Source organism: Bos indicus x Bos taurus, chromosome 22, assembly GCF_003369695.1.
Source record: "Bos indicus x Bos taurus breed Angus x Brahman F1 hybrid chromosome 22, Bos_hybrid_MaternalHap_v2.0, whole genome shotgun sequence".
Classification (NCBI taxonomy): Eukaryota; Metazoa; Chordata; class Mammalia; order Artiodactyla; family Bovidae; genus Bos; species Bos indicus x Bos taurus.
This window is the reverse complement of record NC_040097.1, coordinates 5,806,460-5,820,920: the sequence shown is the minus strand read 5'-3', so window position 1 is coordinate 5,820,920 and position 14,461 is coordinate 5,806,460. Positions and strand designations below refer to the sequence as shown.

Here is a 14,461-nt window from a genome sequence, read left to right as displayed (position 1 = left end):
AGGAGAGTGCGTGAGTGGACAAGGCAGGCCCCCGGATGTCAAGGGCCACATCCGCTGGGATGTGGACGTGGGAGGAGCAGAGACCGGGTAGCAAGCTGGTCGCCCTGCCTGCTCCCTCTTGGCTGACATGGTGAGAGTCTTCAGGGAGATTGAAGGGAGGGGCTTTGGGGTCAACAGGTCTGGGTTGTGATCATCCCCCCTACCTGCTGGCTGATCCAGGCCCACTGCTGTAGCCTCTCTGGGTCTTTGTTACTGTCGTTTAGTCACCAAATTGTGTCAGACGCTTTGCGACCCCGTGGACCATAGCCCAAGCCCACCAGGCTTCTCTGTGCATGGGATTCTCCAGGCAAGCATACTGGAGTGGGTTGCCATTTTCTTCTCCAGGGAATCTTTTGGACCCAGGGATAGAACCCGTCTCCTGCTTGGCAGGCAGATTCTTTACCGCTGAGCCGCCAGGGAAGCCCTTCCTGGGCTTTAGGTGGAGATAAAAACAGCACCTGGCTCAGAGTGTGGTGAGGACCCAGTGAGATGAGCAGTCAGCTTAGTAAGCCCCCAGCACAGAAGGAGTCTGCCCGGGCTCAGGGGCCTGGCTCTCTGCAGTGGAGATGATGAAGAGAACCGACCACCTTGCTTCTTCGGGAGCAAGGGTGTCTGTATCCCCAGGCAGTGTTCACACAGGGAGGCACGAAGGTTCACACGTGTCCTCGGTGGGTTTCTTTTTTGTTCTCACTCCAGTGCTGCCTGGACGCCATGGCCCCAGGGAAATAGAGGGGCACCCTGAGGTCTGCAGTCCCTGGGGTGTGTCTGTGGGTCTGGGAGAGGAAGGTGTGGCTGAGAAGGGGGCTGTTGGGGCAGTTCTGAGGCTTTGCCAGAGGGCTGGGTGTCCTGCCCTGGGATGGGGGGCTCTCACACCAGGGGGTGGGTAGGAGCCGGGCCTCTGTACCACCCCCTGACTGGGCCAGGAAGAGCTGACTTTCCTCTGCTTTCCCTCCCGGGACACACACCTGCTTAGCCCCCAGACCCTTCAAAGATGCTTCTCAAGCCTGAAGTCATGAGCCATCTGTGGCCACTCAGCCCTTTCCTCTGGATGGGTGTTTACTGGGAGCCAGAGGCCAGCACACACTCTCCACATACCCACTTATGTCAGAGCAGCTTGGAGCTGTTCTCGTCCCCATTTTACCCACAAATAAACTGAGGCTCAAGGGGTGACCTCCTTGAAGTCACCAGCAGAGCTGGCATTCAGCCAGATCTGCCTGAATCTGTGTGACCAGGGACGGTGTTTGCCTGACTTCCTTTTCCCATGTATACATGCTAGATTGCAAGCCAGTGAGCAGGGGATCAGCGTTCTTAATTATCTCTGTATTGGCCATGCCTGGCAGATACATGATGCTCAGAAAATGTTGTTGATGGGAACTGACCCGGTGACCATCAAGTTTCTCACAAGCAGAAAACCTCAGAGACCTTCCACCCTAACTTCCAATGCAGTCCAAGAATTCCCTCCCTGACTCTGCTGGATTGATTACCTCTAGCAACAGGGAGCTCACTCCCAACCCTAAACCTGTGATTGATTAGCAATGTCTGCCTTGAACAGGAATAGGGGTGGGATTTGCATGCCATATATCTTTATCGTCTCCTTACATTCCAGTTTCCTTATTTTGAAGATTGGAAAACTGAGGCCAGGAGGAAAGAAAGAGCCTTAGGGAAAACACATAGGAACTTTCAGGATAACCTGGAGTCAGACCCTCCTATTCCTGACCCTCCTAGTCCAGCATGTTCTCCACTTGGCCTGACAGCTAGGACTCTGCATAAGCCTTGAATTCTCCATTCCTGTGTCCTGGAGACTCTAAACAGCGGTGGCATTCGGTACCTATTTGTTGAGTGCTTAACCCTGTGCAAAAACAAGAGGCCTGGGAATACACCAGTGAAAAAACAAAACTTCCTGCTCTGCTGGTGCTTCTGTTCTGGTGTGGGGGAGACAAACCAAAAAAAAAAAAAAACACAACAAATATGATGATGTCATTAAGCGTATTGACTGCTCTGTCTCTGGGCAGATGCCTCCACCAATCGAGGCTGCTTGCTCTTTTGTTTTCCTCCCAAAGAAGTCCCTTCTCTAGACTAGAGTATACGCGCCGCTGGTTGGCTCTCCCAGGGCCTGGAGCCTCCTCCTGAGCTCTTTCTTTTCCTGCCTCTCTGCCTCTGAACCAGCTCCATGGTTCTTAGCAGAGCAGTGATTAAGGCAGGAGATGACAAGGCTTCATGTGCATCTCAGCACTTGCTCAGATGACACAGGAGAATGTGCCAGTTCGGAGCACAGTTTGGCCCAGAAGACCCTGGCCTTGTGTACCCAGTGAAGGCAGTTGGGTTCTGCAGCTCCCCCACGGATGCCAGCTCAGGCTCCCCCACCTCCATGATTCTCCCAGCGGGGAGGTAGGACCACTATCATGGGGTCATTTAGAAATACATGGAGGTATAATTCTGGTTCCTTTCTGATGGGACAGCTCTGATGTTTAGAGAGTGGGACCCAGTGATGCTGAACCTCCTACAATGAACAGGACCATCCTACGTGATGAGTGTCCTGTCCAGAGTAGCACTCTCTTAGAGGAGCACTTTGTGGGGAGAGAAGACTTTGCCCTAAAATGTAGCCCCCCAGGCCGGGTGGACAGTCCTGGGAATAGTTCAGAGCTGAGAACATGATGTCTTCAGGTCTTGCCCAACCTGCCCGCTGCTCTAAACCTCCTCTGTTTAGTCCTATAGTAAAGTGGGGCTCAGAGCTTCCCAGGTGGCTCAGTGGTAACGAATCCGCCTGCCAATGCAGGAGACGCAGGATACTTCGTTCAAAAGATCCCCTGGAGAAGGAAATGGCAACCCACTCCAGTATTCTTGCCTGGAGAATCCCATGGACAGAAGAGCCTGGCAAGCTATAGTCCATGGGGTCGCAGAGAGTTAGACACAACTTAGCGACTAAACAACGAAATTGGGGCTCAGTTGCCTCATGCAGTGGGTTAAGGGGTAGACGTGCACAGCCCCGGGGTTCTACCATATAAAGCACAGAAATCATTGCCATCGGCCCCGTGCCAGCAACTGCTTGTCCACTCCCTCCACACTCTGTGACCAGGATGCGGCTGTCCAGCCTCTGGGCAAAGGCCCGGCCCAGTGACCCCGCTGCCTGCTCTGCACGAAGGGGCCGCCAGGGTCAGGCGACACACCAGGGCTTCCCTCACCACCCACGGCGCCACCTTCAACCCAGTGACACTGCACTGGCAGGGCCTCTGGCCGGGCTCGAGTCGGCCAGCAGGGCTGGCTGCCCGAGGACAGGCTGGCACTGGAGCCAGAGGCCACAGAGCGTGTTTCCAGTGGGGCTCCCAGGCCAAGAGCCTCTGCCCCTTCCCACCACTGTTCCCGCTGGACCTGCCCGGCTGCCCAGCACATTAGCATTTAAATACATCCAGAATCGTCTTCCCCAGAGCCCTCTGGAGCCCTCTTCCCGCACTGAATCCACGGGGGAGGGGCCACTCCAGTCTTCCCCAGTCCTGGACTCCCTTCCCTCCGAATGGCCGTACTGTATTCACCGCATCTGTATGTGGCATTAGCCGAGCAGAGGAGACAGGGCGCCTAGCAACCCGGAGGGGGCTGCAAAAGAGGTGGGAAGGAAGTGATTTTCATGTAATTATTCACTCCTACAAAGGCCGTTGTCAGGTACACACTGGAAACACAGCTGTTGTATTATTCTCCTAACCTACTTTTAATCGTTTGAGAATATTTACCCATATAAACAGCCCAGAGAAAGAGCTTAATTTCAGCCCTTTTCTGCCGGGCTGTATGTTTTCACCTCAGTGGAAGGCTTTATTTACAGAAGTTGTGTTGTGTGTGTGTATTCATGTGTCTGTGTGTGGCTGTCCGTCTGAAAAGGAAATGTTAAAGAAAGAAAAGGCTGTGGGTTATCATGGGCCCAAGAGGGCCACTGAGCTCTGTCCTGGAGGCATGGACGGCCAAACGCCACGTGTGCCATCGGGTCTGGTGGTTTGAGCACCTTCTTGGCCGGGTGCTGGGCGGGCTGGGGTGGAGGGAAAGCCCTGGGAGCCTGTTTTCATAGCACGGTATTGGAGAAGTGTTAACCGCCAAGAAGAGGCAGAGTAAGGGAGTTGTATGGTGCTTTTGAACTGTGGTGTTGGAGAAGACTCTTGAGAGTCCCTTGGACTGCAAGGAGATCCAACCAGTCCATCCTAAAGGAAATCAGTCCTGAATATTCATTGGAAGGACTGATGCTGAAGCTGAAGCTCCAATACTTTGGCCACCTGATGCGAAGAACCAACTCATTGGAAAAGACCCTGATGCTGGGAAAGATTGAAGGCTGGAGGAGAAGGGGGCGACAGAGGACAAGATGGTTGGATGGCATCACCGACATGATGGATGTGAGTTTGAGTGAGCTCCGGGAGTTGGTGATGGACAGGGAGGCCTGGCGTGCTGGAGTCCATGGGGTCGCAAAGAGTCGGACACGACTGGGCGACTGAACTGGCTGACTGACTTGGTGCCCCGCTGTGTACTTTGCATGCATTGTGTCTCTCTTTTGTGGACAAGGAAGTTGGGGCTCAGAAAAGTGAAGCAACATGCAGATAAGAGGCAGCCTGGGTCTACCTGACCCCGGAGCCCAGGCCCTATCCACGAAGCCCCAGGGAGATGGGGAGCCAGGCACCTGGGAAGAGCCATCTCATGTAACGTGGTCTTTGCACGAAGCTTCAGTGCCGTCTCCCACAGCAGGCTGGGCTACAGAGGTTTGTTTGTCTCTTTGATGTGTACATCTCTCCAAGGCTAAATAGACAAGGAATGCCCCCTTCCTGAGAGTTAGTTTTTTCTCATGCATAAAAGGGGGATAATCATTGCACCAGACCGCAGCAGTGAGTCTCATGCCTATGAAGTGTGTGGAACTCCCCACCCCCTCCCCAGCATATCATCAGTGCTTCTGGAGGTGAAGCTGATGCCTGATTCCTGGCTCCTCTCACTGGTACTTCCCTGGCAGGTTGGGTCACCGCTGGGTTTGTCAGAGACCTTGGAGCATCAGTGTGACAAGCGCCACCTCCTCCAGGGCACAGGGAAGGACGGACCAGGCCCACCTGCTGGCACCAGCTTTGATCTCAGACAGAAGTGCTGCCCTTATCCTCGGCCGGGTGGCTGTTCATAGACATGAAAGCGGGTTACTGGGAGAGCTTCTGTCTGCAGCCTGCACTGCCTTAGACACGGCAGCAAGTCACATCTGCAGCTCCCATCCCCTTCCAGCTGCCTGAGCAGCAGGTGCCGTGCCCCTCACGGAGCAGAGCCCTGGCCCCTGCTGCCCTGTGCTCCATGCCCCACCTCACACCATCCTTCATGCTCCCCTCTCCACTGGATGATGTATTCTGGAGTATCTGCCCACCTTTGTTGTCTTTCTCTCCTGCTCTTAAGAGAAGGGAGGGCTGGAGCTCCTGGGACTTCACCTGGCACATAGTGGACGCCCCGTCTTAGGTACTGTGGGGAGAAAAGGGAAAAGAGGCTCTTCTCTCCAGATTCGTGAGGACTGGTGGATCCTGAGAAGGGATGAACATTGACTAAGCAACCTGCTCTCGGAGCTCACGGCTGGGTTTCTGTCTGCGCTCTCCGAGAGCCAGGCTCTGTGCTGAGTATTTGTTCCACACACATCTTACTGAGGGGCTTCCCTGAGGGCTCAGCGGGTAAAGAATCCTCCTATAATGCAGGAGACATGGATCGATCCCTGATTCGGGAAGATCCTCTGGAGGAGGAAATGGCAACCCACTCCAGTGTTCTTGCCTGGAGAATCCCATGGACAGAGGAGCCTGGTGGGCTACAGTCCATGGGGTCACAAAGAATCGAACATGACTCAACTAAGCACAACGCATCTCACTGAATCATCTGTGCTTGAGAGAAAAAGGGAGGGACTCACCACACACGCACCGTGACCCTCTGTCCGTCTCCCCAGTCGGGAGGTCGCTTCTCTCCAAGAGGTGAGAGAAAGACGTGAAGCGCTCCCCCTAAACTTCTAGGAGATTAGACACTCTGTTGATACATGTAAAGGTCAAGGTGGGCAGGCATGTTCCCCCCACACACAGCGGTCTCTAACCTGGCTGTGATGACGCCCTCCCTGGGGCAGGGGCCAGGTCACAGGACACGGACGATGCCTTGAACACCGTAGAGGGCAGTCCATGGGGACAAGGCAGCAGGAACTAAACACCCAGCTTGACAGTGTACCTCCTGATCTTCGTAGAGGAGACTGTGTCCTCATCTGTCCATCCTTCCTTGCTTCTCCCAGCTGGGCCCCGCTGGCCCAGTGGGGAGGGAAGGTTACACCCCAGTCTGTTGTTCTCGGCACCTGCTATGTGCCAGGGCTCCCTGGAATCAGTTGCTCTGAACTGGTTGCCCCAGAGCTAGGGGGCGGGACCACCTCTCTTCCAAAGGGTCCCTGCCCCCTAGATTCCCATGCAAATTTGTTCTCCAGACCTCTGAATGAAGACCGCCCCCAGCTACAAGGCCAGAACGCCCCCCATTCACTGCCACAGATCATGGGGACTGATCCCTTCTCAGCAGCTGACCCAGCTTCCTTAGGGTTTGTTTGTTCAGTGGAGACTATTTCCCCTTCAGATTGTGTCAAGAACTCGGAAGCCCTTTGAGCTGAGCTGTTCCCTTTGTTGCATCCTGGGAGATGCTGGTCAGTCAGTGGGGCTCAGTGGCCTGGTCTTCCTTTCATGGAGGAGATGTTGCCTTTGTCCTGTTGACCTCACAGTCACAGAGCTGTGTGAACCCCTGCCGAAAGTCCAGGCCTGCCCAGCACACCAGAACGCCCCGGCTTCTCCCTTTAAAATGTGGAGCCAGGACACCTTGGGTTCAAACCTGACCCTGTCCCTCCTTAGCTGTTTGACCATCTATGGGTCCATTTCCTCTTCTCTAGAAATGGAGACAACAATACTCCCTAGTGAGATGGTTATGCAAGTTATGAGATTGTCCCCTGAGAGCCTCGCATACACAGTAGGTTTTCAACAAATGATCACTCAGGATTCCCACTTCCTAAGGCATCCCCAAACTGGTCGAAGGTTCATGAATGTCCTGTTGGCCTGTTCTGTTAGGCTCACTTTGCCCCTTGTGTCAGACCATCTCAGTGGCTTTACAATATTGTGTTGGTTTCGGCCATACATCAATATGAATCAGCCATAGGCATACATGCGTCCCCTTCCTCTTGAGCCTCCCTCCCTCCTCCCACCCCACCCTACCCCTTTAGGTTGTCACAGAGCACCAGGCTTGAGCTCCCTGCATCTTACAGCAAATTCCCACTGGCTGGCTGTTTTACGTATGGTAATGTGTATGTTTCAGCGCTGCTCTCTCAGTTGGTCCCACCCTCTCCTTCCCCCACTGGGTCCACAAGTTTGTTCTCTATATCTGTGTCTCCGTTGCCATCTCCTGCAAATAGGTTCATAAGTACCATCTTTCCAGATTCCATGTACATGTGTTAATATACAATATTTGTTTTCCTCTTTCTGATTTTATAATGAGGCTCTAGATTCATCCACCTTATTAGCACTAACTCAACTGTGTTCCTTTTCGTGGCAGAGTAATACTCCATTGTATGTACCACACTGTGTGTATGTACCACGGCTTCTTTATCCATTCATCTGTTGATCAACATCTAGGCTTCTTCCGTGTCCTAGATATTGTAAATAGGAAAGCACGGGGTCTTAACCCCTGGACCACCAGGGCTTGGTCGAGTGCTGAGCATCCTCACACCATGCTCCTGGGATCTGACTTTGTTTCCTGGTTCAGCAGCAAACCTGTCTTTTTCTTCTCTATAACATTTACTGGCCTTCCCGAGGAGAAAAGGGAATCCACTGAGGTGGCAAGTGGGGACACTGAGGCAGAAGAGGACTTTAAAATATACCCATTTGTCTCTCAAATCTTTTTTTTTTAACACTTTTCCCCTACCGTGGGTTGTTTCTTTCAACATTTAAGTATCCTAAAGTTTCTACCATTTGGAAAAAATTCTCCCTGAATGTATTTACTCTCATGGCTATCCCATCTCCCAACTCCCCTTCCTTGAAAAACGATTTTAAAAATTCTTCTTCCCATTTCCCCCTCATCGTGTCTCAGTCAACTATGATCTGCTGGCATCCTCCCCTACACCGCCCAGCTCACACACACACTTTATGAAATGGCTTTCCCTAAGCTCCTCATTTAGCTCCAAAAGCACTAAACCCAAAAGCTCTGTGTTAGAGAGGGAAAAAATGTATGTACTTTTTAGGTCAAGAGACAGCATTGTGAACTTTGCTCATAATAAATATTTGTTGAATGATTTACCAAGCAAGCAAATCCAGGGTAAAGTAATGTGGGCTGTGTAGTCAAATCCCCAGAAAAGAGGAAATAGTAATAATTTGCCTGGAAAAGGAAGTGTTCTAGAGGGTTCTTCAAATCTGTAAAGTGATGCCACATGGGAGAGGGAGATATGGCCTCAGTGGCCCCAGAGTTGGGAACTCAGAAGGTAGATTTCCTCTCATTTTAAGAAATGTGCTAATGGTCAGAATTCTCTGAAGAGGAAAGGGGCTGTGTCAAAAGGTAGTGAGCTCCCTGTCACTGGCAGTAATCAAGCAGAGACTGTTCTGTCAGAAGTTCCAGAAGAGAGTCCTGTGTTGGGTGGGTGGTTACAGCAGAAGACTTGGGGAATTCCGGGACTGGTTAGGCATGCTTCTCTAGAGGCAGGTTTCCTTGGATTCGTTTCTGCCACTCTCAGCTGTGTGCTCTTGAGCAAGTAACTCAACTTCTCTGTTCCTCAGTTTCCTCAGTTGTAGGAGGGGGCTAATAATAGCGCCTCCTGCATGGCGTTGGTGTGAATATTCAAGTGTAGTAATGCATACAGGGTTCACAGCAGCGCCTGGCATGTTGGACATGCTTAGCAGATGTTTGCTAGTATTTGAATTGGTATAAAACCTTATTCTCTAATGATACTGCATTCTCAAGCATCAGTCTCATCAGCTGCATTTGGGTTTGAGCTGTGGCGTTTCCTGATGACTTCTAAAGTGGAGCTCAAAGAGAGCCTGAAGGAGTGTTAGACAAATTACCGTAATTCCTCTTGCATGTGTCACGCCATCCCCTGGCAGTTCTCTCTGAGGGACACTTGGAGACTGAGGAAGGAGTTTCCACATGTACCACACAGGAAGCCCCCAAGTAACAGCTCTCTGGAAAAGTGATCAAGAGGTGGTGCCTACCCCCTTTCTTGTCCTTTTACTGTCCTCTGGCTGAGTGCATGGGGCAGAGTAGGAGAAGCCTCCAGACCTGTAGGAAAACTAGGGGCTTCTTTGTAACTGGGCCCCCTGGTGAATGTCCCCCACCCCCGCTAGACACTGTAAAACTCTGTGAGTTCAAAGACACCCAAGAGAGCTTTTCTCATGATGGTCTCGGCCATCAGAAGAAAAATGACTCTTGGCTTCAGTAGTCCTGAAGGGGAAGTTTATTCCCCACTTTGCTGGTGGCGAGACTAAGCCTCAGAGAGGTTAAGAAACTGTTCCAAGCCCACACAGCTGGAGCAGGGTCCTAACACCCAAATTCTTGCTGCTTGGTGAACTACTGTCCAAAACCTCCAGAAATTTCTGGATTTAATTAAGGACATTTATATTTAATCATCCTGAGAATAGAACTTCTAAAAACCACATTCCTGAGATGAGGACATTTGATTGTCCCTTTTTGGAGTCTTTTGTGGGGGTTGGGCGTGGGCAGGGGATTTCAGAGAAAGGGGCCACCCCGCCTCCCTACCCCCTGGCCATGCATCTGACTTCTCTCTCTGCCAACTTCTTTGTGCCCTCCTACAGGTCTGGGTAGATGCTGGGACGCAAATCTTCTTCTCCTATGCCATCTGCCTGGGTTGTCTGACCGCTCTGGGAAGTTATAACAATTATAACAACAACTGCTACAGGTGAGCATGTCCCCAGCCCTGACCACCCACTCTCCACAGAACCTGGGAGCCCTCCATGCTGCCTGGCTAGTTCCTTGTCATCTCTCCCCACCCTTGCAAGGCTGGGTGAGGGAAACAGGGTTGTCAGAGGAGGAGAGTCAGGTGCCAGCCATCCAGGTGGGGCAGGGGAGGACCCTGGGTGATCTGACAGCCTCTCCCAGCCCAGGGTCTAAGAGTGGTCCATCAGAGGAGCTCAGAGAATAACAAACATGATCAGAGCAAGTTCCAGGCTTCGGAGGGAGTCCATGCCAAGAATTGTATTCACGCCTCCATCCCACCCTCTCCAGCAGAGCTTTATCCCAGGGCAGATAAGGGATTGGCCCAAGGTCACACTAAGGTCACACAGCTAGTTGAACCCAGGTCTTCCAAAACTGAGGGCCTTATTCTGCCTGCTGGTCAGGAATTTCTTTCCTGCTTCCTTTCGCTTGACTGTAGGGTCCTGTCCAGTCTGACCTGGAGTGGCCAGTGCCCTGCTGCCTTTTTCTTAATGGACCTTCCTCCCCACCCCCAGCCTCCTGCCACTGCTGCACCCAGTGTGGAGAGGGGACCCATGCTGGGGGTGAGCCTGGGGCTGTGTGACCCTGGCTACCTAGTCCTCATGCCTGCAGCCTGCATTCTGCCCTGAGGCCGAGACCACGAAGTCCAAGGACTTGCCCAAGGTCAGCCAAAAGTGTCCGGCAGAAGTGAACTTGGCACGTTGGTCTCTAACCATAGGCCAGTGGCTTGTTTGCTGAGGTCTCTACACCTCTGATTCCATGCCCATCACAGACACAGATGGTGAATATGCAGGGCTGGGCAGATGGCACGTCTCTGCCCCCCAAGATCAAGAGCTCCTCATTGTAATGTGGAAACTCATAGACTCATGGCAATGATGCTGTCCCTCAACACAGATTCACTGGAAAAGGAAGGGTTTTTCAGCAAATGTTTCTGAGCTAGGATAAGTATTTTGGTAGAAATAGTTAGGACGGAGCCTAATACTTTGCTCCACATATACACCATAGTAAGTGCAGGAAAACTAAAGAGTTAAATACTTTTTTTAAAAAGGATACCCTCCTAAAATGAGGAGTAAAATACTGTTTTCATAATGAAAAAGATATGGAAACACCCAAAATGATTAGGTCAGGAAGGGAAATGACACATTGATTCACAGAAATATCTAGAACTTTGAAATTTCTAGAAAGACACAACAAACTATTAAAGAGCCATCTCTGAAGAGAAGCATTGAGATGGAATGATGGGCTTTTTCTACCTGTACGTTCCCATACAATTTAAATGTTTTGTCTTGTCTTTACTCTTGAGTACATATAGATTTTATAATCCTTAAAAAGTCACATTAATACAAATGTTATCTATATACATTCTGCATAACATCTCCAAACAAAATATGAAAATCATCTACAAAATTAAAGGACATAATAACATGGAATTCAGTTCAGTTGCTCAGTCGTGTCCAGCTCTTTGCAACCCCATGGACTGCAGCACGCCAGGCTTCCCTGTCCATCACCAGCTCCCAGAGCTTGCTCAAACTCATGCTCCATCAAGTCATCACTTGATGGCATCAAGTGATGCCTTCCAACCATCTCGTCTTCTGTCATCCCCTTCTCCTCCTGCCTTCAATCTTTGCCAGCATCAGGATCTTTTCCAATGAGTCAGTTCTTTGCATCAGGCCAGAGTACTGGAGCTTCAGCTTCAGCATCTGTCCTTCCAATGACTATTCAGGACTGATTTCCTTTAGGATGGACTGGTCTGATCTGCTTTCAGTCCAAGGGACTCTCAAGAGTCTTCTCCAACACCACAGTTCAAAAGCCTCGATTCTTCAGCGCTCAGCTTTCTTTATAGTCCAATTCCCACACCCATACACGACGACTGGAAAAACCATAGCTTTGACTGTGTTTGCCTTTGTTGGCAAAGTGCTGTCTCTGCTTTTTAATATGCCGTCTAGGTTTGTTGTAGCTTTTCTTCCAAGGAGCAAGAGTCTTTTCATTTCATGGCTGCAGTTACTACTGCAGTGATTTTGGAGCCCAAGAAAATAAAGTCTGTCACTGTTTCCATTGTTTCCCCATCTATTTGTTGTGAAGTTATGGGACTGGATATGCCATGATCTTAGTTTTCTGAATGTTGAGTTTTAAGCCATTTTTTTTCACACTTCTCTTTCCCTTTCATCAAGAGGCTTTTTACTTCCTCTTTGCTTTCTGTCTTAAGGCTGGTGTCATCTGTACATCTGAGGTTATTGATATTTCTCCTGGCAGTCTTGATGCCAGCTTGTGCTTCTTCCAGCCTGGCATTTCACATAATGTACTCTGCATATAAGTTATAAATAAGCAAGGTGACAATATACAGCCTTGACGTACTCCTTTCCCTATTTGGAACCAGTCTGTTGTTCCATGCCTGGTTCTAACTGTTGCTTCCTGACCTGTATACAGGTTTCTCAGGAGGCAGGTCAGGCAGTCTGATATTCCCACCTCTTTAAGAATTTTCCATAGTTTGTTTTGATCCACACAGTCAAAGGCTTTGGTGTAGTCAATGAAGCAGAAGTAGATGTTTTTCTGGAATTCTCTTGCTTTTTCTATGATCCAGTGGATGTTGGCAATTTGATCTCTGGTTCCTCTGCCTTTTCTAAATCCAGCTTGAACATCTGGAAGTTCTTGGTTCACATACTGTTGGAGCCTTGCTTGGAGAATTTTGAGCATTGCTTTGCTATCATGTGAGATGAGTGCAGTTGTGAGGTAGTTTGAACATTCTTTGGCATTGGTTTTCTTTGCGATTGGAATGAAAACTGACCTTTTCCAGTCCTGTGGCCACTGCTGAGTTTTCCAAGTTTGCTGGCATTTTGAGTGCAGCACTTTAACAGCATCTTTTAGGATTTGACATAGTACAGCTGGAATTCCATCACCTCCACTAGCTTTGTTTGTAGTGATGCTTTCTAAGGCCCACTTGACTTTGCACTCCAGAATGTCTGGCTCTAGGTGAGTGATCACACCATCGTGGTTATCTGGGTCGTGAAGATCTTTTTTGTATAGTACTGTGTATTGTTTCCATCTCTTCTTAATATCTTCTGCTTCTCTTAGGTCCATACCGTTTCTGTCCTTTATTGAGTCCATCTTTGCATGAAATATTCCCTTGGAATCTCTGATTTTCTTGAAGAGATCTCTAGTCTTTCCCATCCTATTGTCTTCCTCTATTTCTTTGTGTTGATCACTTAGGAAGGCTTTCTTATCTCTTATTGCTATTCTTTGGAACTCTGAATTCAAATGGGTATATCTTTCTTTTTCTCCTCAGCCTTTTGCTTCTCTTCTTCTCTCAGCTATTTGTCAGGCCTCCTTACACAACCATTTTGCCTTTTTTGCATTTCTTTCTCTTAGGGATCGTTTTGATCACCATCTCCTGTACAACATTACTAACCTCTGTCCATAGTTTTTCAGGCACTCTGTCTTTCAGATCTAATCCCTTGAATCTATTTATTACTTCCAGTGTATAACCGTAAGGGATTTAGGTCATAGCTGCGTGGTTTAGTAGTTTTCCCTACTTTCTTCAATTTAAATCAATTAACATGTAATGTGATACTCAAAATAGTTAGTATCCGTACTAATGTAAAAAGTAGAAACAGATCTAAATGAAAAATCCTAAGACACCAAGAAAAAGATCAGTAACACGCTCTTAAAATAATCAGCTCGTTTTCCTCCACCAGCAAATGAGCTGTGATCTGAAAATGAACCCTCGATGTAGGTGAGGGTTCAGTGAGAGGAGCCATGTCAACGTGCGGTGGTGGGATAGGACCTTGGATGTGATAGCCATATCATTCGGTTGTTGTTAGGCTCAAGTGGGCGCCTCATTTCTGAGGACTTTGGTCAGTGATGAGGTCCCTCTCATGTTATCTCCATTTTCGAGGGAAGGGAAATTGAAGCTCATGGATATGGTCCTCACCTCCACCCGCCAGCTAGGTGTGGTGGACCTGGGCTCTGGCTACGGTCTGTTAACCTCCATCCCAGCACTCCACCACATTTTCTCTGAAAGCTGACTTTGTGATGGCTTTACTCACCCACTTATTAAGCCAACCATGAGCTCTATGTGTCACTAAGTGTGAGACCCCCAATCGCTACCTTGAGAGGTACACCTCCAGTCTATAAAGATTGCAACTTGGCAAAACCAAGGCAAAGAAAGGGGGCAGATCCCACATGCTGGAGGAAAGGCCGCAGGGGAAGCCAGCGAGCTCTCTTAAGAGTCCCTGGGCTGTTGGGCAGAGAGGTCACTGGGGACCACTGGACAGAGGGATGCTAGAGAGGTGGGAGGTCAGACCAGGTTGCGAGGTAGATTCTCTCATCCTTCAGGGTGTTCACAGGAGGCGGGTCTGGGACGTGAGAGGTAGAGCACTGTCAGCAGTGAGACAGATAGAACCAGGGTAAGAAGAGAAAGACATGGGCACAGGGAGAGCACCAGCAGGCCTCTGGTCCAGGTTGAGGGTGACCCCCTTGGGATGCT

The 14,461-nt window shown here is 49.9% G+C and overlaps 1 protein-coding gene across 1 annotated transcript in view; it reads left to right on the top strand.

The window, feature by feature from the left end:
• The window catches only part of SLC6A11 (solute carrier family 6 member 11), a 125,362-nt gene that overhangs the window by 83,832 nt on the left and 27,069 nt on the right, over window positions 1-14,461 (top strand). Inside the window, exon 7 of the mRNA XM_027523938.1 lies at window positions 9,840-9,943. Within this exon, the coding sequence (XP_027379739.1) occupies window positions 9,840-9,943 (104 nt within the window). The remainder of the gene's footprint in view (window positions 1-9,839; window positions 9,944-14,461) is intronic.